The 22,732-nt window shown below is 42.7% G+C and overlaps 1 protein-coding gene across 2 annotated transcripts in view; it reads right to left on the bottom strand.

The window, feature by feature from the left end:
• tmem163a (transmembrane protein 163a) overlaps nucleotides 1-22,732 on the bottom strand; it is a 112,360-nt gene that overhangs the window by 71,230 nt on the left and 18,398 nt on the right. For both annotated transcript variants that reach the window (XM_014173458.3, XM_014173457.3), the window contains exon 2: nucleotides 6,182-6,301. In XM_014173458.3, coding sequence (XP_014028933.1) covers nucleotides 6,182-6,301 — 120 coding nt within the window. The remainder of the gene's footprint in view (nucleotides 1-6,181; nucleotides 6,302-22,732) is intronic.

The following is a 22,732-nucleotide window of genomic DNA, read 5'->3' as shown; positions in this document are numbered from 1 at the left end:
TGTGAAGGTATTCATTCCCTTATACTCCTGTGCCCTAAAAGCAATTTTGACGCTGCACTTTGGCTGAAGTGATTAGATTTGAAGTTGATTAGAAAACAGAGGGAACGGAGAAGGAGGCGAAGTGCACTAAGCCTGGCGGCACGGCGGTTTATGAAAGCCAGCTAATGTTTTATTTAAAACCAAGGGGAAAGCTGGAGGTCTAGGAGCAACATAGGAAACACAGCACCAAGTTGAAGGCCAATGATTCTAGTTAAAGGGGTACCTCTACGATGAAAGTGGTCTCAAATAAGATAATTAATTCTTCAGATCTGATGTCCAATACACAATATATAGATTCCTGTGAACATTTGCCTGCACTAGCTACCACATTTAACTGTTTTTGTACCTGCAAGAGAATGTCCCTTATGTGCACAAAGTTATCTTAAAGACATGCTCCGGTATTTGGGGACTACTAAGTCTTTTTTAAACCACTTTGGGGTGGATGTGTCAATGAGTAGTTCATACGTGCATAATCTATGAGCAGAATTACTGTCTTACCTCAATTAGCCAAGACATCCCTAGTTTGAAAGCAACTGTTTTCTGGAAGCGGTGCTGCACCATTTTCCCCTCATTTCCCCCTACATGGGCCAGCCCCCTAGCAATTCAAGTTCCAGCCAAGAATCACACACGATAGAGGGAGAGAGAGAGCAATGACTTGGTGCACATTATCTGCACATATGTGATATAGTACACAATTTTAGGAGACCACTTTTGGCTTGCGGGCGCTACTTTCAGAACTACTGGCTAAAAAGTATTCAAAAGTACCGGAGAATCCATTTCATGTGAACTGGATAGCCAATTTGATTTTACCGTTATTTTACCAGGTAAGTTGACTGACAAAAACATTCATATTTACAGCAACGACCTGGGGAATAGTTCCAGGGGAAAGGAGGGGGGATGAATGAGCCAATTGGAAGCTGGGGATGATTAGGTGGCCATGATGATATGAGGGCCAGATTGGGAATTTAGCCAGGACACTGGAGTTAACACCCCTACTCTTATGACAATTGTCATGGGATCTTTAGTGACCACAGAGAGTCAGGACAACGTTTAATCCGAAGGATGGGACACCCGACACAGGGCACTGTCCCCAATCACTGCCCAGGGGCATTGGGATATTTTTTTTTAGACAAGAGGAAAGTGTGTTTCCTACTGGCTCTCCAACACCACTTCCAGCAGCATCTGGTATCCCATCCAGGGGCCGACCAGGACCATCCTTGCTTAGCTTCAGAGGAAAGCCAGCAGTGGGATGCAGGGTTGTATGCTGCTGGCCCGATTCAATAACCAGAATCATTGAGTGTTTATTTTTAACTTGTGTTCAGACTATAACTGGGTTAAAACCAAGCCAATTAATGTTGTGAGAGATGGTTAAGAGGAGGGAGCAACTGTTTTCTCAGCCAAATTAGCTCTCTCCACATTCAGATGGGAATAATTTGGACCACCCATAACAGAGATTGCACTGATGTGCTTTATTCATCCTCCTCTCTCTCTCTCCCTCTCTCCCCATCTCTCCTGCTTTCTCTCTCTCTTTCTGTCTCGCCCTCTCTCTGTCTCTCCCTCTCTATCCATCTCTATATCCCACTCTCTATCCCTCTTCCTATCTTACTCTCTATCCCAATCTCTCTCCTTCTCATCTACACCTTCCTGCTTCTCCCATCTCTCTCTCCCTCCCTCCTCACATAGCATCAAATGGAACCGGACAGAGGGACAGATTAATCGAGCAGCACACCATCACCATCCAGAATCCTCAGACAATCCCTAACAGGGCTGTAGGCTATCTTAAATCAGCTTGTTGTGAAGAAACACGTTTTTGAATATGAAGCAGCTTTGCTATTATACAGCAGGCAGGCAGAACAGTAATACACTGTATTTAACCTTCGAAGGCATAGACTACTGTAGATAGAGCAGGCACAATAATTAAAACACGTTCAATCATCATCAGGCATCACACAATCCCACAGAGATATGATTATATACACTGGACAAAAATATAAATGCAACATAAAGTGTCGGTCCCATGTTTCATGAGCTGAAATAAAAGATCCCTTAGTTCTCCAAATTGTTGTGCACAAATCTGTTTACTTCCCAGTTAGTGAGCATTTCTCCTTTGCCAAGATAATCCATCCACCTGACAAGTGTGGCATATCAAGAAGATGATGAAACAGCATGATCATTAAACAGATGCACCTTGTTCTGGGAAAGCGGATTGCTGATGTGAATGCTGTGAACAGAGTGCCCCATGGTAGCGGTGGGGTTATGGTATGGGCAGGAATAAGCTACGGACAAAGAACACAATTGCATTTTTTCAATGGCAATTTGAATGCACAGAGATACCGTGACGAGATCCTGATGCCCTTTGTCGTGCCATTCATCCGCCGCCATCACCTCATGTTTCAGCATGATAATGCACAGCCCCATGTCACAAGGATCTGTATACAATTCCTGGAAGCTGAAAATATCCCAGTTCTTCCATGGCATTCATACTCAGCAGACATGTTAGCCATTGAGCATGTTTGGAATACTCTGGATCGATGTGTACGACAGCGTGTTCCAGTTCCTGCCAATATCCAACAACTTGGCAAAGCCATTGAAGAGGAGTGGAACAACATTCCCATAATCTTAATGTGAAGAAGATGTGTCGTGCTGCATGAGGCAAATGGTCACACCAGATACTGACTGGTTTTGTGATCCACACCCCTACTTTTTTTTTTAAAGATATCTGTGACTAACAGATGCATATCTGTATTCCCAGTCATGTGAAATCCATAGATTAGGGCCTAAAAAATGATTTCAATTTACTGATTTCCTTATATGAAGTGTAACAGAGTAAAATCTTAGAAATTGTTGCATTTATTTTTTGTTCAGTATAAAACATGCCATTTAGCAGACTCTTTTTTCCAAAGCGACTTACAGTCATGCGTGCATACAGTTCATATACAGGTGGTCCCTGAAACTGAACCCACTATCCTGGCGTTGCAAGTGCAGTGCTCTACCAACTGAGCTACAGAGGACCACTACTACTAACAACCACAAATTGCCTACCGTTTGTCTAACAGGTGAGACATTGCCTCATTTACATGTAATTGTCAAGTGTCACTGTGTTAACAAACCTCCAAACAAGCTTCAATGCAATACAACACTCCTTCCATGGCCTCCAGCTGCTCTTAAATGCTAGTAAAACAAAATGCATGCTCTTCACTGCCCGCATCCGCACCGCCCGACTAGCATCACTACTCTGGACGGTTCTGACTTAGAATATGTGGACAACTATAAATACCTAGGTGTCTGGGTAGACTGTAAACTCTCCTTCCAGACTCATATTAAGCATCTCCAATCCAAAATTAAATCTAGAATCGTCTTCCTATTTCGCAACAAAGCCTCCTTCACTCATGTTGCCAAACATACCCTCGTAAAACTGACTATCCTACCGATCCTTGACTTCGGCGATGTCATTTACAAAATAGCCTCCAACACTCTACTCAGCAAATTGGATGCAGTCTATCACAATGCCATCCGTTTTGTCACCAAAGCCCCATATACTACCCACCACTGCGACCTGTATGCTCACGTTGGCTGGTCCTCGCTGCATATTCGTCGCCAAACCCACTGGCTCCAGGTCATCTATAAGTCTTTGCTAGGTAAAGCTCCGCCTTATCTCAGCTCACTGGTCACCATAGCAACACCCACACGTAGCACGCACTCCAGCAGGTATATTTCACTGGTCATCCCCAAAGCCAACACCTCCTTTGGCCGCCTTTCCTTCCAGTTCTCTGCTGCCAATGACTGGAACGAATTGCAAAAATCACTGAAGTTGGAGACTTATATCTCCCTCACTAACTTTAGGCATCAGCTGTCAGAGCAGTTTACCGATCGCTGCAGCTGTACACAGCCAATCTGTAAATAGCCCACCCAACTACCTACCTCATCCCCATATTTGTTTTTGTTTTTCTGCTCTTTTGCACACCAGTATTTCTACTTGCACATCCTCATCTGCACATCTATCACTCCAGTGTTAATTGCTAAATTGTAATTACTTCGCCACTATGACCTATTTATTGCCTTACCTCCTTACTTCATTTGCACACACTGTATACAGATTTTTCTATTGTGTTATTGACTGTACGTTTGTTTATCCCATGTGTAACTCTGTGTTGTTGTTTTTGTCGCACTGCTTTGCTTTATCTTGGCCAGGTCGCAGTTGTAAATGAGAACTTTTTCTCAACTGGCCTACCTGGTTAAATAAAGGTGAAATAAAAATAAAATTAAAAACAAAACAAACGCCACTATTCTGGAAGGTGCAACATTAGAATATACATTAAGTTTATGCCACTGTAGATACTCATTACCATGTGGACAATCAAGCTATTTGGATTGATCTGAAGGGCCTTGCTCAAGGGCCGTCTGCTGTCCCCACTTACTTCAAGACGTCCACCATTGTTCCTGTACATAAGAAAGCAAAGGTAACTGAACTAAATGACTATCGTAGCACTCACTTCTGTCATCATTAAGTGCTTTGAGAGGCTAGTTAAGGATCCTATCACCTCTACCTTACCTGACATCCTAGACCCACTTCAGTTTGCTTACCGCCTCAATAGATCCACAGAGAGACAGAAAAACAGCTTCTATCTCAAGGCCATCAGACTGTTAAATAGCCATCACTAGCCGGCTACCACCCGGTTACTCAACCCAGCACCTTAGAGGCTGCTGACCTATATACATAGACATGGAATCCCTGGTCACTTTAATAATTGCACACTAGTCGCTTTAATAATGTTTACATACTGCTTTACTCATTTCATATGTATATACTGTATTCTATTCTGAAGTATTTTAGTCCATGCCACTCCAACATTGATCGTCCTAATATTTATATATTACTTAATACCAATCTTTTACTTTTAGATTTGTGTGTATTGTTGGGAATTTTTAGATACTACTGCACTGTTGGAGCTAGGTACACAAGCATTTCGCAACACCCGCAACATCTGCTAAATATGTGTATGTGACTAATACAAATTGATTTGATTTGATTTTGTCTACTCCAAACCTCCAACGCTTTATATTCTATTTTTCTGTTGAGTTTGCAGACACTTATGACTGAGCCAGTTTAAAGACGCTCCACTTTGTGCAACTACTTGTTGTTGATTCTGAGCCACAGCTGAGCCACAGCTGTTTGCAGCTAGCAACAGTAAGCTGTACTTTGAGTCACGCAAGGCCGTTTAAGGCACTACAACTGTAATATAAAACACTGAGGTGAGAGACAGTTACACGTGAAAGAGGACAAAAGACATCCTCCTGGGATGAAGCTTGAAAAGGTTACATGATGACACCGCTGCCTTCACAGAGACATTTAAAAGTCAAACCTGCCAAGTGAATGCACCACACCATAAAGACAACCCTGTCCCCTTTTCATGGTGACAGGAAAGTTCAAGGGCACTAGAGTGACTTGTAACAGGAAGTTGGAATGGAATGCCCTAGTGTGCTTTGAACCTGAAGAGACAATCTCTCTCTTCTTTATCTCTTGAATCTAAACACCAAAATACACCAAACGGAATGAGTCATCATGAAGTGAACTTTTTGACATGACGCGACTAGCATGGCAGCAATGCAAGAGTATTTTCCTGAATTGTAGTTCATAGGCCTGCTTTCTTTTTTCACAGTGCATTGTGAAGGCTTCAAAATAATTATGTTCTACAATATTTATGAACAAGAGTTAGACTTGGTCTTCTGTTCTGTCTGATTGCAAAGTTATCTTTCTGTTGTTTTGTACAGTAGTGCCAATGGGACAGAGATTTAGTGGCAGGTTGGTTTTGCTTACAAATGCTTCAAAAGACTATCCACGTTTTTTTCCCCTCTCATTCTTTCTTCTGATCTTTATATTGATGGACTGAGTTATAATTGAGTGTAACAAACATACCGACACCAAAATATTACAGTATAGCCTTTTTTGCAAGAAAAATATTCTCTCACACTTCACCATGAGCACCAAGTTAAAAACCTAATAGCAATGCTCATCAAGAAACATCTGGAATCACAGTCACTCAGGGACATTCACTTAACAATATAAAACAGTTGAAGGACACCAGGGTACACTAAACAATACAGCACCATTGAAGGACACCATTGAATGGTATGTACTCACTGAAGGCTGCCACTGCCAGGATGAGTGTCACCACGATGGAGATCCAAGACACCCACAATGCCTTCTTCCTGTAATTTTGAGCCTCGTGGGGCTTTAGTCGCATGCTGCTTTCCAGCAGGCCTGTAGAGAGATGAGAAACTGGTGGTTAATGGCAGCACCCATGCACGTCAAACCAAAGGCTGGAGAAGAATACACTACAACAAGAGCTAATTAAAACTGTTTCAAACCACAATGGAGTAGTTCTCCCTCTCCTCCTTTCCCAGCTAGCAAAGAAAGCACTGGGTCAGTGAATATGTAATTTGCTGGGTGTTGTAGGGAGGTAAAGGGTGCATGACTCACTGAGAGCAAGTACAACACAGCTACATTTAATTAGCTTGACTAAATCGTTTCTCAGGACATGGCAGGGCTCACTAATTTGTTGCTCTTTTTGATAAAGGATGAATTAAGTTTGGTGTTGCGAAGTTAAATACAGTGTGCTGACAAGTGGCGGTGTGATCATGGACCCATGAAGACAGACTCCTGAGAAGAAAAGGCACAGAGAGAGAGAATTACTAGATATTGGGATTGTGAATCTGGCATGGCTTCCTTCTCCATTGTCATGTGGCTTCGTGTGAATGAGCACTAAGACTTAACATTTTATACACACTGACTGTAGTGACATCATAAGGGTGGAAAACAACATGGGAACCCCTCCTCTCATTTTATTCTGATCCTCACAGTCCCATGCTAGAGGACAAGGGCACTCTCTCTGAGAAATTGCCTGGGAGGACTATAGTGATAGAATATTCACAGAATATTCACAGCTCTTCTCCCAGTCCCTTCATTCATTAATTTGTATTCAGTGGGAGGCAGGAATAATGGCGCCGGAGGAGATGGCTGCCGTTTTTACGGATTTATTGTTTTTTCGCGTTATTTGTAACTTATTTTGTACATAATGTTTCTGCCACCGTCTCTTATGACCGAAAAGCGCTTCTAGATATCAGGACAGCAATTACTCACCCCGTACTGGAATAAGATTTTTTTTCTTTAACGAGTTGGACGTAAAGGATTTACTTCAGACACCCGACAAGGCCCTCATCCCCGTCATTCGCAGGAGAAAGAGACAGAGATATCGGGGACGTAGGTCTGGGTGCCTTGTAAGGATCCGACGGCGAGTGGGTAATCTGCCTTTACCATCGGTTCTATTAGCCAACGTACAATGATTGGATAATAAAACAGATGAACTACGAGCACGTATATCCTACCAACGGATATCCTATATCCTATTTAAAAACTGTAATATCTTATGTTTCACCGAGTCATGGCTGAACGACGACATGAATAACATACAGCTGGTGGGTTTTACGCTTTTTCGGCAGGATAGAACAGCTGCCTCTGGTAAGACAAGGGGGTAAGACAAGGGGTGGCGGTCTGTATATATTTGTAAACAACAGCTGGTGCACGAAATCTAAGGGAGTCTCAAGGTTTTGCTCGCCTGAGGTAGAGTATCTCATGATAAGCTGTAGACCACATTATTTACCAATCTATATTCTTCCTAGCTGTCTATTTACCACCACAAATTGATGCTGGCACTAGGACCACACTAAATGAGCTATATACTGCCATAACAAAACAGGAAGCTCATCAAGAGGTGGCACTCCTAGTGGCCAGGGACATTAATGCAGGGAAACTTAAATCAGTTCTACCTCATTTCTACCGGCATGTTAAATGGAAAATAAACTCAAGACCACCTTTACTCCACACACAGAGACACGTACAAAGCTCTCCCTCGCCCTCCATTTGGCAAATCTGACCATAATTCTATCCTCCTGATTCCTGCTTACAAGCAAAAACAAAAACAGGAAGCACCAGTGACTCGGTCAATAAAAAAGTGGTCAGATGCTAAGCTATAGGACTATTTTTCTAGCACAGCCTGGAATAAGTTCCAGGATTCTTCCCATGGCATTGAGGAGTACACCACATCAGTCACTGGCTTTTTCAATAAGTACATCAATGACGTCGTCCCCACAGTGACTGCACGTACATACCCCAACCAGAAGCCATGGATTACAGGCAACACATGCACTGTGCTAAAGGGTAAAGCTGACACTTTCAAGGAGCGGGACTCTAAACCGGAAGCTTACAAGAAATCCCACTATGCCCTCCGACAAACCATCAAACAGGCAAAGCGTCAATACAGGACTAATATTGAATCGTACTACACCGGCTCCGACGCTTGTCGGATGTGGCAGGGCCTGCACACTTTTACAGACTACAAAGGTAAACACAGCCGCGAGCTGCCCAGTGACACGAGCCTACCAGACAAGCTAAATTACTTCTATGCTCGCTTCGAGTCAAGTAACACTGAAACATACATGAGAGCCTCAGCTGTTCCGGACGACTGTGTGATCACGCTCTTCGCAGCCGATGTGAGTAAGACCTTTAAACAGGTCAACATTCACAAGGCCAGATTACCAGGACGTACTTGCGCTGACCAACTGGCAAGTGTCTTCACTGACATTTTCAACCTGTCCCTGACCGAGTCTGTAATACCAAAATGTTTCAAGCAGACCACCATAGTCCCTGTGCCCAAGAACACTAAGGTAACCTGCCTAAATGACTACCGACCCGTAGCACTCACGTCTGTAGCCATGAAGTGCTTTAAAAGGCTGGTCATGCATCACAGCAACACCATTATCCCAGAAACCCTAGTCCCACTCCAATTTGCATACCGCCCCAACAGATCCACAGATGATGCAATCTCTATTGCACTCCACACTGCCTTTTTCCACCTGAACAAAAGGAACACCTATGTGAGAACGCTATTCATTGACTACAGCTCATCACCACAGTGCCCTCAAAGCTCATCACTAAGCTAAGGACCCTGGGACTAAACACCTCCCTCTGCAACTGGATCCTGGACTTCCTGACGGACTGCCCCCAGGTGGTAAGGGTAGGTAACAACACATCCGCCATACTGATCCTCAACACGGGGGCCCCTCATGGGTGCGTGATCAGTCCCCTCCTGTACTCCATGTTCACTCATGACTACATGGCCAGGCACGACTCCCAACGCCATCATTAAGTTTGCCGATGACACAACAGTGGTAGGCCTGATCCTTGACAACGATGAGACAGCCTATATGGAAGAGGTCAGAGACCTGGCAGTGTAGTGCCAGGACAACAACCTCTCCCTCAATGTGATCAAGACAAAGGAGATGATTGTGGACTATAGGAAAAGGAGGACCGAGCACACCCCCATTCTCATCGACAGGGCTGTAGTGGAGCAGGTTGAGTGCTTCAAGTTCCTTGGTGTCTACATCACCAACAAACTATCATGGTCCAAACACACCAAGACAGTTGCGAAGAGGGAACAACAAAGCCTATTCCCCCTCAGGAGACTGAAAAGATTTGGCATGGGTCCTCAGATCCTCAAAAAGTTCTACTGCTGCACCATCAAGAGCATCCTGACTGGTTGCATCACTGCCTGGTATGGCAACTGCTCGGCCTCCAACCACAAGGCACTACAGAGGGTAGTGCGTACGGCCCAGTACATCACTGGGGCCAAGCTTCCTGCCATCCAGGACCTCTATACCAGACGGTGTCAGAGAAAGGCCCTAAAAATTGTCAAAGACTCCAGCCACCCTAGTCATAGACTGTTCTCGCTGCTACCGCATGACAAGTGGTACTGGAGCGTCAAGTCTAGGTCCAAAAGGCTTCTTAACAGCTTCTATCCTCAAGCCATAAGACTCCTGAACAGCTAATCAAATGGCTATCCAGACTATTTGCATTGCCCCCCCCCCCACTTTTACGCTGCTGCTACTCTCTGTTTATTATCTATGCATAGTCACCTTAACTCTACCTACCTGTATATATTACCTCAATTACCTCGACTAACACATTTCCTCTGCACCTTGAGCCTGTACCAGTACCCCCTGTATATAGCCTCGCTGTTGTTATTTTACTGCTACTCTTTAATTATTTGTCAATTTTATTTATTTAATTTGTATCTATTTTTTAGTTAACACTTATTTTTCTTCAAACTGCATTGTTAGTTAAGGGCTTGTAAGTAAGCATTTCACTGTAAGGTCTACACCTGTTGTTTTCTGCACATGTGACAAATACAATTTGACTTGATTTGATTTGAATGTCATCACGACCCAACAGATCTTATCACTTGTTGAGCACTGACCTGCAATCAGCTGTGTGTGTGTGTGTGTGTGTGTATGTGTGTGTGTGTGTGTGTGTGTGTGTGTGTGTGTGTGTGTGTGTGTGTGTGTGTGTGTGTGTGTGTGTGTGTGTGTGTGTGTGTGTGTGTGTGTTTAGTGAGTGAGAGAGCAGCAGGGAAGGATGCAGCCTCGTTCAACTCACATGATCCACATCTAGGATCAGCAGTGGAAGCATGTGCCCAACAAACCCCTCTGTAGACACATGCACGCACGAACACACACACACACACACACACACACACACTACATTTGCCATCATGATGACAAACAGCATACATTGGATGATTCACACTTTCCCTTTCCCAGAACTATGGAGGGTAAAGATCACTGTATACGTAGTGGCTAGTGTTTATTTATCCCAGAGAAATACATAGATTTTCCATCCATGTTGGCTTTGTGGATTAAATAGATTCAGAATGTTCAACATACTCATATTGGCAGTAATTCAAATTTTCTCCCTCTAATGAATAGGTCATTATATTCTCATGACATTCTAGGCTATGATTATAATCTCTCATAGAATGTTCATAAATGATATGAATAAAACCCATGGAACCCTCCCTTTCAAAAGGTAGATCCAACAGAATGTCAATTCACTCTGACATTCCCCTCCTCCCCACAGTCTCCCATATTGCCAGCTGTCAATTAAAAACACCCATAAATGATTCAACGCACTGAAGTGATTGGTTGGGGTGATTCCAAGTAACACATGATGGGGGTCTGAAGACTGAAACCTCAGTTTAAATCTATGAGGAGCAGAAAGGCACTGTTGTAGACACATAGACACAGATATGTTACATCTAACATATACACTACCATTCAAACGTTTGGGGTCACTTAGAAATGTCCATGTTTTTGACAGAAAAGCACATTTTTTGTACATTAAAATAACATGAAATTGATCAGAAATACAGTGTAGACATTTTTAATGTTGTAAATGACTATTGTAGCTGGAAACAGCAGATTGTTTATGGAATATCTACATAGGCGTACAGAGGCCCATTATCAGCAACCATCACTCCTGTGTTCCAATGGCACGTTGTGTTAGCTAATCCAAGTTAATAATTTTAAAAGGCTAACTGATCTTTAGAAAACCCTTTTGGAATTATGTTAGCACAGCTGAAAACTGTTGTACTGATTAAAGAAGCAATAAAACTGGCCTACTTTAGACTAGTTGAGTATCTGGAGCATCAACATTTGTGGGTTCGATTACAGGCTCAAAATGGCCAGAAGCAAAGACCTTTCTTCTGAAACTCATCAGTCTATTCTTGTTCTGAGAAATGAAGGCTATTCCATGCGAGAAATTGCCAAGAAACTGAAGATCTCATGCAACGCTGTGTACTACTCCCTTCACAGACCAGCGCAAAGTGGCTCTAGCCAGAATTGAAAGAGTGGGAGGCCCCGGTGCACAACTGAGCAAGAGGACAAGTACATTAGAGTGTCTAGTTTGAGAAACAGAAACAGACAACTGAGCAAGAGGACAAGTCCTCAACTGGCAGCTTCATTAAATAGTACCCGCAAAACAGTCACCGGGGCCAAGCTTCCTGCCATCCAGGACCTCTATACCAGGCAGTATCAGAGGAAGGCCCAGAAATTGTCAAAGACTCCAGCCACCCTAGTCCTAGACTGTTCCATCTGCTACCGCACGGCAAGCAGTACCGGACCGCCAAGTCTAGGTCCAAGAGGCATCTAAACAGCTTCTACCCCCAAGTCATAAGACCCCTGAACATCTAATCAAATGGCTACCCCCCCCCCCCCCCCCCTTCTATGCTGCTGCTACATTCTGTTATTATCACTTTAATAATGTACATATTACCTCAATTACCTCGACACCGGTGCTCCTGCACATTGACTTGGTAGCGGTACCCCCTGTATATAGCCGCGCAATTGTTATTTACTGCTGCTCTTTAATTATTTGTTATTCTTATCTCTTACTTTTTGGGGGGTATTTTCTTAAAACTGCATTGTTGGTTAAGGGCTTGTAAGTATGCATTTCACTGTAAGGTCTACACCTGTTGTATTCGGCACGTGATAAATAACATTTGATTTGATTGACATAGTCTAGTGCTGCTTTTGCTGTTCGTTAGGCCTACTCATCGTGTTGCTTGATGAAAAGTAAATGGGGGCAGTTCTTCTAACATCTTCAATATGCACCTCGGAATTCGATAAGAGGAACACGTGCAGATGTGTCCCTGATGTGTCTGTCTTCACTTGTAGCTTACTTCAGAGCTGAGATGCCTGTGAGAAGGTCGAGATCATGGGCATTGGCTAATAAGAATTGACATATCTGAGACAACCTTGTGAGTGAGAGGTGCTTTGGCGCATTGCAATTGGCAGCCGGGAGAAGGGAATAATAATAATTATATTCACCCCAGGGGCACAACAGCCACTTTGGCTGCAAAAGGCATGGATTTTTTTAGGGGGCATTACAGCCACACAAGGGGGATGCTGCCGGGAAATTTGAGGCCTGGTGAGAATATTATCAAGTGCTTGTCAAATTGGGAATGAGAGACTCATGTGTCTGCAGCCTGCAGGCTGCAAAAAGTGTTTGCAGCCTGCACAAGAAACAAAGCAGAGATCATGCCTTTTATGCGTCTTTTTTAAAATCATCAATAGTCGCATCATGCAGCCTTAGAATGTATTAAAAATCAAAACATATAGCCTAGTGTTTATATCACAACTAAAGTTGCATAAATAACTCTAAATGAAGTATATAGGAGGAACTGTTTCTTTGTTAACCGCTCAACACAGAATAGCCGCATGTGCGCACTCCCTCAAATCGTTTGGAGAAAATATCCTTTCTATTTAATTCAGCTATGTTAAATTGTATTCTTCAATCTATAAAATAAAGGAATTCTAAGCAGATCTTGTCTGCTAGTGAAGCCCACAGCCATAATGGCATAGCCAGATCAGGGCCTAACATAAGGACAAATCAGAGTATGCTATTCTGTTCTTCTGAAATAGACTACATTTTCTTCATATCATGCTTCTTTAGACCTGTCTAAAATAAATCATGGATTTACTGTGATATTGTAGGCGATATTAAATTGATTTATTAGACTTTATCAAATGTAGATGTTCCAAAGGTCTGCGTCAGTGGTTGTAGGCAATGCGTGGAAGCCAGGTAATGCTAAATGTGTTCATGTTAATTCATGGTCAATTACAGTGAGGCCGGCAGTTATTTGCTTGACAATCACCAGCTGACAAAATCTCATGACCGCCACAGCTCTAGATGAGTTATTTTCATCCTCCCCACATGCGCACAGCTGGCAGCACCCAAGTAATCATCAATTTGGAGAACTCAATGCCCATGGTCAATTAGGTTTGACATTCGGTATACAGTTGAAGACGGAAGTTTACATACACCTTAGCCAAACGCATTTAAACTCAGTTTTTCACAATTCCTGACATTTAATCAAAGTTAAAATTCCCTGTCTTAGGTCAGTTAGGATCACCACTTTATTTTAAGAATGTGAAATGTCAGAATAATAGTAGAGAGAATAATTTATTTCAGCTTTTATTTATGTCATCACATTCCCAGTGGGTCAGAAGTTTACATACACTAAATTAGTATTTGGTAGCATTGCCTTTAAATTGTTTATCTTAGGTCAAATGTTTTGGGTAGCCTTCCACAAGCTTCCCACAATAAGTTGGGTAAATTTTGGCCCATTACTCCAAATGAGCTGGTGTAACTGAGTAAGGTTAGTAGCCCTCCATGCTCGCACATGCTTTTTCAGTTCTGCTGACAAATTTTCTATGGTATTGAGGTCAGGGCATTGTGATGGCCATTATAATACCTAGACTTTGTTGTCCTTAAGCCATTTTGCCACAACTTTGGAAGTATGCTTGGGGTCATTGTCCATTTGGAAAACCCAATTGCAACCAAGCTTTAACTTCCTGATTGATGTCTTGAGATGTTGCTTCAATATATCCACATAATTTTCCTTCCTCAGGATGCCATCTATTTTGTGAAGTGCACCAGTTCCTCCTGCAGCAAAGCACCCCCACAACATGATGCTGCCACCCCCGTGCGTCACAGTTGAGATGGTGTTCTTCGGCTTGCAAGCCTCACCCTTTTTATACTTGCGTACTATTGTTTGTACAGATGAACGTGGTAGCTTCAGGCGCTTGGAAATTTCTCCCAAGGATGAACCAGACTTGTGGAGGTCTACAACCTTTTTTCTGAGGTCTTGGCTGATTTCTTTTGATTTTCCCATGATGTCAAGCAAAGAGGCACTGAGTTTGAAGGTAGTCCTTGAAATACATCCACAGGTACACCTCCAATTGACAAAAATTATGTCAATTAGCCTATCAGAAGCTTATAAAGCCATGACATAATTTTCTGGAATTTTCCAAGCTGTTTAAAGGCACAGTCAACTTAGTGTATGTAAACTTCTGACCCACTGGAATTGTGATGTAGTGAATTATAAGTGAAGTAATCTGTCTGTAAACAATTGTTGGAATAATTACTTGTGTCATTCACAAAGTAGATGTCCTAACCAACTTGCCAAACTATAGTTTGTTAACAAGAAATGTGTGGAGTGGTTGAAAAATGAGTTTTAATGACTCCAACCTAAGTGTATGTAAACGTCCGACTTCAACTGTACCTATGGGGCTAGTTAGGGACCATCAGTAAATTACACAACGTACATGGGACAATATTTTAAAAGGTTAATAGCTCCAAATTTCAATGCGTCAAAAACCTCAAACCAACTATAAGTTGTAGTAATTCATATACAAATATTGAAAGCATTTAATGAGACAACTAAAATATGTGCAAAATGAAAATGTTGTCCCATTTACATTGTGTAATTTCTTGACAGTCCCTAACTATCACCAGCGATACGCTCTCCAAAGTTAAACCAACTTTGCCACGTTAGCACACCAGCCAGCTGAAGCTAACTGGCTAATTCCTTTTCTACTTCTCAGTCTCCGTTGGTAGCTAGCATCAAGGCTAGCTATTGAGACTCATTTAGCCCATGCTGCAAGGCTAACTTGGCTAGCTCACTGAGATGTAAGCTAACTTCACTAGCATACCCTACCTTAAAGACAGTAGTATTACTAGCTCCCTTCTCTTATCTAGTTTAACCTACGTTCACCCGTTGTGTTAACTAGACCGACCGTCTAAGCCTCACGGCTCCGTCGGTCATGGGAGGACTCTAACTCAGCCCCCATGGGGTTTCCTTCAGCCAGCACCGAGCTGCCATGGCACAACTTCACCACGAGGTACCTGCTAGTTAGTTAAAGCCCCAGGCAAGATAACCACCCAAGCATTACAACCTGCAACACAGTAACATTGCTAGATCAATTCTCTCATCAAGTTTAACCCATGTTTATTTGCTTGTGTTAACTAGACCGACTGGCTAGCCTCATGGCTCTGCGGTCTTGGGAGTCCACAAAGCTTCGGCTTTTCATCTTACCACTTTTTACTGCGATTGGTTCACGCAGCCAGGTCACTGACTGCTCTGCCTTTGCTCTTGAAAACCCTTCTTCATGGAGCAGGGCCAAGACATACCAGTTACGAAGCTGTTCTGCTGCCCAGGATTACGAATACTGCGCCACAGTTGTGTGCTTCTTCCTTAGGCTTTATTGCTTGATGTCTTATGTCATGGCGCTGGCTGCTCTGTCCTGAAAGAGCCCGCTTGCTGCATCTATCCAGACTGACTTGCTGCAGCCTGGTAGACGAGACGACCCTATGAGGGCCCAGGGAGACCCCATCCCAAAACATGGTGACCATGCCGTTTGGGATGGCAGAGCTAACATACAAATGCCCAAGATGGTGTAGCAGTAGGACGTGTGTATTTGTTGTTGTCTTATCCCGTGTCTTATTCCGTGTAAATAGCCAGTCTTTTTCGTATATATCTTAATCTCACTATCTATTTATAAACTAAATATACTTTCCTGCAACCCGCCTCACCCAATGTGGTACGAATCTGCTATTTTTATTCCTTATAACCGGAACTTCCAACAGGAGCTAGCCAGCTAACTAGCCACTAGTCTTTGTTAGCCACGGCTAGTGGTCTTCACCTTTTTCTCGGTAACCAGCCAGCCTTAGCTCGGACAACACCTGACAGTCTGCATAGCGCGATATCAACCCAGAGCATATCAGACTGCTTCTCTCTACCATATCACCGGATTCCTGCCGCTCTGGATCATTACACCGGATCATCGCAGCTAGCTAGCTGCAAACGAGTGGCTACTGTTAGCTAATGCTTCTGTCCTGAAGTAAGCACCAGCTAGACTTGAGCTAGCCTCGAGCTAGGCCCATATACCAGCTAATCCTAGGGCTACAATACCTCCTTTGCCAATTGGCCTGGACCCTTTATTGTCGACACGGAGCCCCGCCGATCCATCACGACTGGACTGCCGACGTGATCGCCCGATGTGGTCTCAACAGGCTATTCTCTTACGATGTTGCCGAAGAACCATCTACTAGCCCTGGCCCACTAGCTTTTCTGAACGCTGTGTCCCTTGCTCGCCTAGCGTAGTAGTGACTACCGAACGGCACCCTGACTCACCTATTGCTGCTCTTTTGACCCTATGATCACTCGGCTACACAGCTGATGCCCCCTGGACTGTTTCAATAACACAGTACTTCATTTTGATTACCTGTCCGCCCCAACCTCGAACTCAGGTCCTGTATGTACCTAACTGACCCGCTCTGCCCATTCATCGCCATTTACCCGGTGTTGTCTTAGCTCTCCTGATCAACAGCTGTGATTGCTTTATGCTAGAGGTCGACCGATTAATCGGAATGGCTGATTAATTAGGGCCGATTTCAAGTTTTCATAACAATCGGTAATCAGCATTTTGGACACCGATTATGGTTGATTACATTGCACTCCACGAGGAGACTGCGTGGCAGGCTGACTACAGTGCAGCAAGGAGCCAAGGTAAGGTGCTAGCTAGCATTAAACTTATCTTATGAAAAACAATCAATCTTAACATAATCAGTAGTTAACTACACATGGTTGATGATATTACTAGTTTATCTAGCTTGTCCTGCGTTACATATAATCAATGCAGTGCCTGTTAATTTATCATTGAATCACAGGCTACTTCGCCAAAAAAGCACTGTCGTTGCACCAATGTGTACCTAACCATAAACATCAATGCCTTTCTTACAATCAATACACAAGTATATATTTTTAAACCTGCATATTAGTTAATATTGCCTGCTAACATGAATTTCATTTTAACTAGGGAAATGGTGTCACTTCTCTTGCGTTCTGTGCAAGCAGAGTCAGGGTATTTGCAGCAGTTTGGGCCGCCTGGCTCGTTGCGAACTGTGTGAAGACCATTTCTTCCTAACAAAGACGGTAATTAATTTGCCAGAATTGTACATAATTATGACATAACATTGAAGCTTGTGCAATGTAACAGCAATATTTAGACTTAGGGATGTCACCCGTTAGATAAAATACGGAACGGTTCCGTATTTCACTGAAAGAATAAACGTTTTGTTTTCGAAATGATAGTTTCCGGATTTGACCATATTAATGACCTAAGGCTCGTATTTCTGTGTGTTATTATATTATAATTACGTTTATGATTTGATAGAGCAGTCTGACTGAGCGGTGGTAGGCAGCAGCAGGCTCGTAAGCATTCATTCAAACAGCACTTTCCTGCATTTGCCAGCAGCTCTTCGCTGTGCTTCAAGCATTGCGCTGTTTATGACTTCAAGCCTATCAACTCCCGAGATTAGGCTGGCAATACTAAAGTACCTATTAGAACATCCAACAGTCAAAGGTATATGAAATACAAATGGTATAGAGAGAAATAGTCCTATAATAACAACAACCTAAAACTTCTTACCTGGGAATATTGAAGACTCATGTTAAAAGGAACCACCAGCTTTCATATGTTCTGAGCAAGTAACTTAAACGCTAGCTTTTTTACATGGCACATATTGCACTTTTACTTTCTTCTCCAACACTTTGTTTTTGCATTATTTACCAAATTGAACATGTTTCATTATTTATTTGAGATTAAATTGATTTTATTGATGTATTATATTAAGTTAAAATAAGTGTTCATTCAGTATTGTTGTAATTGTCATTATTACACACAAAAAAAAAATATATATATATATATATATATAAAAATAGGCCGATTAATCGGTATCGGCTTTTTTTTGGTCCTCCAATAATCGGTATCGGCGTTGAAAAATCATAATCGGTCGACCTCTACTTTATGCCTCTCTCTAATGTTAATATGCCTTGTCTACTGCTGTCTTTGCTAGTTCTTATTGTTTTTATTTCACTGTAGAGCCCTCAGTCCCACTCAAAATGCCTTAGATAGCTCTTTTGTCCCACCCCACACCCATGCAGAGACCTCACCTGGCTTAATTGGTGCCTCCAGAGATGAAATCATCACTCAACGCCTAGGTTAACCTCCACTGTACTCACATCCTACCATACCATTGTCTGTACATCATGCCCTGAAATATATTCTACCATGCCCAGAAATCTACTCCTTCTATTCTCTGTCCCCAACGCACTAGACGACCAGTTCTTATAGCCTTTAGCCATACCCTTATCCTACTCCTCCTCTGTTCCTCTGGTGATGTAGAGGTTAACCCAGGCCCTGTAGCTGCAAGTTCCACTCCTATTCCCCAGGTGCTATCATTTGTTGACTTCTGTAACCGTAAAAGCCTTGGTTTCATGCATGTTAACATCAGAAGCCTCCTCCCTAAGTTTGTTTTATTCACTGCTTTAGCACACTTCGCCAACCCTGATGTCTTAGCCGTGTCTGAATTCTGGCTTAGGAAGGCCACCAAAAATTCAGAATTTCCATCCCCAACTACAACATTTTCCGCCAAGATAGAACTGCCAAAGGGTTGGAGATGCAATCTACTGCAGAGATAGCCTGCAGAGTTCTGTTATGCTATCTAAGTCTGTGCCCAAACAGTTCGAGCTTCTACTTTTAAAAATCCACCTTTCCAGAAATAAGTGTCTCACTGTTGCCACCTGTTATAGACCCCCCTCAGCCCCCAGCTGTGCCCTGGACACCATATGTGAATTAATTGCCCCCCAATTATGTTCAGAGTTTGTACTGTTAGGTGACCTAAACTGGGATATGCTTAACACCCCGGCCGTCCTACAATCAAAGCTAGATGCCCTCAATCTCACACAAATTATCAAGGAACCTGCCAGGTACAACCCTAAATCTGTAAACACGGGCAACCTCATAGATATCATCCTGACCAACCTGCCCTCTAAATACACCTGTCTTCAACCAGGATCTCAGCGATCACTGCCTCATTGCCTGCGTCCGTTATGGGCCCGCGGTAAAACGACCACCCCTCATCACTGTCAAACACTCCCTAAAACACTTCAGCAAACATCCTAGTGAACGAAGCAATTCTCAATCCTCAATTCTCAATACTTTTTGATCCGGCCAAACGCTACGCCATACCCACGGACTATGCATACTATGCATGCCAGTCTCTCTTGGTCAAGAGTTGGGGAGAGACTGACTGCATCTCTTCTTCTTTTTATAAGAAACATTAATGTGTTGAAAATCCCAAATTGTTTGCATAGTCAACTTACATACAGCTCTGACATACACACTTACCCCACCAGACATTCCACCAGGGATCTTTTCACAGTCCCCAAATCCAGAACAAATTCAAGAAAGCGTACAGTATTATATTGAGCCATTATTGCACAGAACTCCATTCCATCTCATATTGCTCAAGTAAACAGCAAACCTGGTTGAAAAAAACAGATAAAGCAACGCCTCTCCCCTATTTGACCTTGATAGTTTGTGTGTATGTATTGATATGTAGGCTACGTGTGCCTTTTAGTTCTGTCCTTGAGCTGTTGTCTATTAATGTTCTGTATTATGTCATGTTTCATGTTTTGTGTGGAACCCAGGAAGAGTAGCTGCTACTTTTGCAAAAGCTAATGGGGATCCTAATAAAATAGTCTGGATCTGAGTACCTCCCCGACCATTCACTGATCTGAGTACCTCCCCGACCATTCACTGAATGTGAACACATTCGTGGCCGTCTGATTTGTCCAGAAACTGATGGGTTGGGCCAGAGCCAGAACACATGAGGGTAAAGATGGCGCCGGAGAAGAAGGCTGACATTTTACGTGTTCCTATCCAATTGTGTTTTGTTTGTTTGTGTTGTTTGTAACTTATTTTTTTACTTCTTTTGCACATAATGTTGCTGCTACTGTCTCTTATGACCGAAAAAAACTTCTGGACATCAGAACTGCGATTACACACCACGAACTGGCAGAATCCTTTTTTTCCTTTAACGAGTCCGACGAGCCTGACGTGAATGACATACTGCTTTCCCAGGAACAGGCCCAGATCCCCGTCATTTGCGTGAAGAGAAGGCGGAGAAAAAGGGTCCGGGAGGGCGGGCTGCCTGCTGAGAATTTGTAGGCGATCGAATAAACCCCCACTGCCTTCCAATTCTACTAGCAAACGTGCAATCTTTGAAAAATAAAATTAATGACCTACGTGGAAGATTAACCTGTTGTGGATAGGGGGCAGTATTTTCACGGCCGGGTGAAAAAAACGTACCCGATTTAATCTGGTTACTACTCTTGCCCAGAAACTAGAATATGCATATAATTAGTGGATGTGGATAGAAAACACTCTAAAGTTTCTAAAACTGTTTGAATGGTGTCTGTGAGTATAACAGAACTCATATGGCAGGCAAAAACCTGAGAAGATTCCAAGCAGGAAGTGGCCTGTCTGCGAATTTGTAGTCCTTCTGTTGCATCTCTATCAAAATTACAGTATCTGAACTGTTACGTGACACTTTCTAAGGCTTCCATTGGCTCTCTAAAGCCTTCATAAACCGGATTGAGGTGTCTCCTGTCTCTGGGCAGATAACAGGAGCACAGTTTGTCAGTGGACTGCCTGGTGACAAAGAGATTGGAGATGCGCGTTCTCGTGACCTCGCCATTTTTTCTTTTCCTCTTTGAATGAATACAACATTGTCCGGTTGGAATATTATCGCTATTTTACGAGAAAAATAGCATAAAAATTTATTTTAAACAGCGTTTGACATGCTTCTAAGTACGGTAATGGAACATTTTGAATTTTTTTGTCTTGAAATGGGCTCGCGCGTTACCCTTTGGATAGTGACCTGAACGCACAAACAAAACGGGGATAATTGGACATAACTATGGATTATTTGGAACAAAAACAACATTTGTTGTTGAAGTAGCAGTCCTGGGAGTGCATTCTGACGAAGAACAGCAAAGGTAATAAAAAAATTCTAATAGTAATTCTGAGTTTAGTGAGCCCCGAAGTTGGCGGGTGTCTGAATAGCTAGCCTGTGATGGCTGAGCTATGTTCTCAGAATAGAAAATGTGCTTTCGCCGAAAAGCTATTTTAAAATCTGACATAGCAATTGCATAAAGGAGTACTGTATCTATAATTCTTTAAATAATTGTTATGTATTTTGTCAACGTTTATGATGAGTAATTTAGTAAATTCACTGGAAGTTTTGGGTGGGAATGCTAGTTCTGAACATCACATGCTAATGTAAAAAGCTGTTTTTTGATATAAATATGAACTTGATTGAACAAAACATGCATGTATTGTATAACATAATGTCCTAGGAGTGTCATCTGATGAAGATCATCAAAGGTTAGTGCTGCATTTAGCTGTGTTTTGGGTTTTTGCGACATATATGCTTGCTTTGGAAATGGCTGTGTGATTATTTTTGTCTGGGTACTCTCCTAACATAATCTAATGTTTTGCTTTCGCTGTAAAGCCTTTTTGAAATCGGACAATGTGGTTGGATTAACGAGAGTCTTATCTTTCAAATGGTGTAAAATAGTAATATGTTTGAGAAATTGAAGTTATAGCATTTTTAAGGTTTTTTGTATTTCGCGCCACGCTCTACCATTGGATATTGGTGAGGCATTCCGCTAACGGAACGTCTGTCCTCAACAGGTACCAATGGGACATTCAAAACTGTAATATCTTATGCTTCACGGAGTAGTGGCTGAACGACGACATTATCAACATACAGCTGGCTGGTTATACGCTGTATCGGCAGGATAGAACAGCGGCGTCTGGTAAGACAAGGGGCAGCGGACTATGTATTTTTATAAATAACAGCTAGTGGATGATATGTAAGGAAGTCTCGAGGTTTTGCTCGCCTGAGGTAGAGTATGATAAGCAGTAGACCACACTATCTACCTCAAGAGTTTTCATCTGTATTTTTCGTAGCTGTCTACATACCACCACAGACTGATGCTGGCACTAAGACCACATTCAATGAGATGTATTCCGACATAAGCAAACAGGAAAACGCTCACCCAGAGGCAGCGATCCTAGTGGCCGGGGACTTTAATGCAAGGAATCTTAA

Source organism: Salmo salar, chromosome 25 (assembly GCF_965601325.2).
Source record: "Salmo salar chromosome 25, fSalSal1, whole genome shotgun sequence".
In the NCBI taxonomy this organism is placed as follows: Eukaryota; Metazoa; Chordata; class Actinopteri; order Salmoniformes; family Salmonidae; genus Salmo; species Salmo salar.
The sequence above is the reverse complement of the archived record's forward strand: the minus strand, read 5'-3'. Positions and strand labels throughout refer to the sequence as shown.